The following is a 3552-nucleotide window of genomic DNA, read 5'->3' as shown; positions in this document are numbered from 1 at the left end:
GTAGAACAATGGTAACAACACTGACGATGCTCTCAGACCCTATAGAAATTGTAGAAAATTACCTTTGGTGGATTCCAATCCGTTGGGTGACTGGACAGAGTCTTATTATCGTCGACTCTTTCAAGGACACCAGACTGGCTCCCGAGGTGACATATGTAATACGTCCGGTAATAGGTAATTGCTCGGCAATGTTGACGTAATAAACATTCTCTCACACATCCAATGTAAGAGGAGTTAGCAAGCACGCGGAAAACTCCAGTCTGTAAACGAAATCCCTGCACGTACTTTACCGAATTCACGTACATTACATCACCATCCGACACGCTCGCACTTAGAAGGACCAAGGCGGGCATAGTCAACGCAATGATTCCCCGTACAAGCATCGTCACAAAATGGTGTACTAAAATAGAACTGATTTTGGTCATATCACATTATCGTTTGATCCTGATTTTAAATAACTCCTTTAGTGGACAAATAATTTCCAGAATTAAAAGAATCCCTTTTCATGAAGTATATTGACAATGGACACCAGTCCTCCACTACGTCGATCTCCTCCGTGTACACTTATTAACTTCCGCGAACGATGTCATTAGACCTGTGGGTTATTTTTTAACGCTAGTACATCACTACTGCACGGTTCCCTCCTGAATAGTGACAACGTGGTCAAGAAACCAGAATACAATGAACTCCCTTTCTTTAGCTGGCCCAGTCCGTGACTTGTGACGAAAATCCTTCAACACAAAAGGGTTTATTCAAATAAAACAATAATGTAACGATTAAGCAGTTGAAGTAAATGTCTAGACATGCATAATGATAACTTCAAACATGCTTTATGTTAGTAAATTTAATAAGAAAAAAGTATATCAAATATAAAGATGACCATAAAGAAATACTTTTCAGGGAAATCAAACACCCTTTAAGATATTGTTCAAAGAAAGCGGATGTTCATAAATCGATATTGCTCATGGAAAACAAATGCTCATAAACCAATACTGTTCAAAGAAACGTTTACAAAACAATACTGTAGAATAGTATCGATTGGACACTAAGGCCGTTTTCCGATAACGAGAGGGTGACTAGGTACGGTACATATGTGCAGAATTACGGGGGAGAAATGCTAGCGTATTAGTTGGTATTACATGGCATAATAATATCGGTGGACTTCTAAATCAAATCAAGGATAATGTGGCACTATGTTCGCTAATAATCAAGTGTTTCCAAGTTGCAGAGATTATCTGATCCCGGATTCTAACGTGTTGGAAGATTCGGTGAAATTTGAAGTCTCATTTATCGACAAAGAAAACGGAAATAGGGAGACACTTGTCATTGAAACGTACACGCATTCGGCACCTATATTCATCCATTTTAAAATATAAACACATAATAACTATTTCATCAAAATTTTGAAAATAAACATAAACGTTTACAGTGACTATATAGTTCATATAGATCTGATGTACATGTATGAAGACACTTTCTGAAAACAGTGTTTCTAGAAACAGTAATTTGTTCTCTCCACGTCCTAAAGTTTTAGCTGTGACAGATATAAGCGATAATAACCACATTTATTTGGTTTGATTCCCCATAGGGCATTTGTTTTTTTTTAAACTTTCTAGTTGTTAATACATATATCTCAATCTACTTAGTAGCATATGAATAAACCATCTCACAACAGGAAATGTCACTCTGTCACATTGCTTATTAATTACTTTTATAATTTTTGGGCTGTTTAATCTGTCCTCAGCAAATTTACAAACATAATTTTACAATCGTCCGGTCACAGACAACATCAAATATTTGTTCATGACGGAGTAAAACTTTCCGTAACCGACAATAAAGAAATCAAGAAGGAAGGAGGCTAGGTACTGTATCCACAGCTAATATGTAGGATTGAGCGAGTGGAACGCATCCACATGAAACATTCCACATTGTCTGTGTGTAACGCATCCACATAAAACATTCCACATTGTCTGTGTGTAACGCATCCTCATAAAACATTCCACATTGTCTGTGTGTAAAGCATCCACATACAACATTCCACATTGTCTGTGTGAAACGCATCCACATACAACATTCCACATTGTCTGTGGGGAACGCATCCACATAAAACATTCCACATTGTCTGGGTGTAACGCATCCACATACAACATTCCACATTGTCTGTGTGTAAGGCATCCACATACAATATTCCACATTGTCTGTGTGTAACGCATCCACATAAAACATTCCACATTGTCTGTGTGTAACGCATCCGCATACAACATTCCACATTGTCTGTGTGTAACGCATCCTCATAAAACATTCCACATTGTCTGTGTGTAACGCATCCACATAAAATATTCCACTTTGTCTGTGTGTAACGCATCCACATAAAATATTCCACATTGTCTGAGCGTGATGCATCCACATAAAACCTTCCACATTGTCTGTGTGTAACGCATCCACATACAACATTCCACATTGTCTGTGTGTAACGCATCCTCATAAAACATTCCACATTGTCTGTGTGTAACGCATACAGATAAAATATTCCACATTGTCTGTGTGTAATGCATCCACATAAAATGTTTCACACTGTCTGTGTGTAACGCATCCACATAAAACATTCCACGTTGTCTTTGTGTAACGCATCCACATAAAATGTTCCACATTGTCTGTGTGTAACGCATCCACATACAACCTTCCACATTGTCTGTGTGTAACGCATCCACATAAAATATTTCACATTGTCTGTGTGTAACGCATCCACATAAAACATTCCTCATTGTCTGTGTGTAACGCATCCACATACAACATTCCACATTGTCTGTGTGTAACACATCCACATAAAATATTCCACATTGTCTGTGTGTAATGCATCCACATAAAACATTCCACATTGTCTGTGTGTAACGCATCCAGATAAAATATTCCACATTGTCTGTGTGTAATGCATCCACATAAAATGTTTCACATTGTCTGTGTGTAACGCATCCACATAAAACATTCCACGCTGTCTTTGTGTAACGCATCCACATAAAATGTTTCACATTGTCTGTGTGTAACGCATCCACATAAAACAGTCCACGCTGTCTTTGTGTAACGCATCCACATAAAATATTCCACATTGTCTGAGTGTGATGCATCCACATAAAACCTTCCACATTGTCTGTGTGTAACGCATCCACATAAAACATTCCACATTGTCTGAGTGTGATGCATCCACATAAAACATTCCACATTGTCTGTGTGTAACGCATCCACATAAACCACTCCACATTGTCTATGTATAACGGATCCACATAAAACATTCCACATTGTGTGTGTTACGCATCCACATAAAAATATTCCACATTGTCTGTGTGTAACGAATCCACATAAAACCTTCCACATTGTCTGTGTGTAACGCATCCACATAAAACATTCCACATTGTGTGTGTGTAACGCATCCACATAAAAATATTCCACATTGTCTGTGTGTAACGAATCCTCATAAAACATTCCACATTGTCTGAGTGTGATGCATCCACATAAAACATTCCACATTGTCTGTGTGTAATGCATCCACATAAA

General features: G+C 38.0%; 1 protein-coding gene across 2 annotated transcripts in view; it reads right to left on the bottom strand.

The window, feature by feature from the left end:
• Window positions 1–3552, bottom strand: part of LOC110456000 — a 40605-nt gene that overhangs the window by 35939 nt on the left and 1114 nt on the right. For both annotated transcript variants that reach the window (XM_021506509.1, XM_021506508.1), the window contains exon 2: window positions 63–731. In XM_021506509.1, the coding sequence (XP_021362184.1) occupies window positions 63–425 (363 nt within the window). In that variant the 5' untranslated portion in view covers window positions 426–731. The remainder of the gene's footprint in view (window positions 1–62; window positions 732–3552) is intronic.

Source organism: Mizuhopecten yessoensis, unplaced genomic scaffold, assembly GCF_002113885.1.
Source record: "Mizuhopecten yessoensis strain PY_sf001 unplaced genomic scaffold, ASM211388v2 scaffold8449, whole genome shotgun sequence".
NCBI lineage: Eukaryota > Metazoa > Mollusca > Bivalvia > Pectinida > Pectinidae > Mizuhopecten > Mizuhopecten yessoensis.
This window is presented reverse-complemented; position numbering and strand designations above follow the sequence as displayed.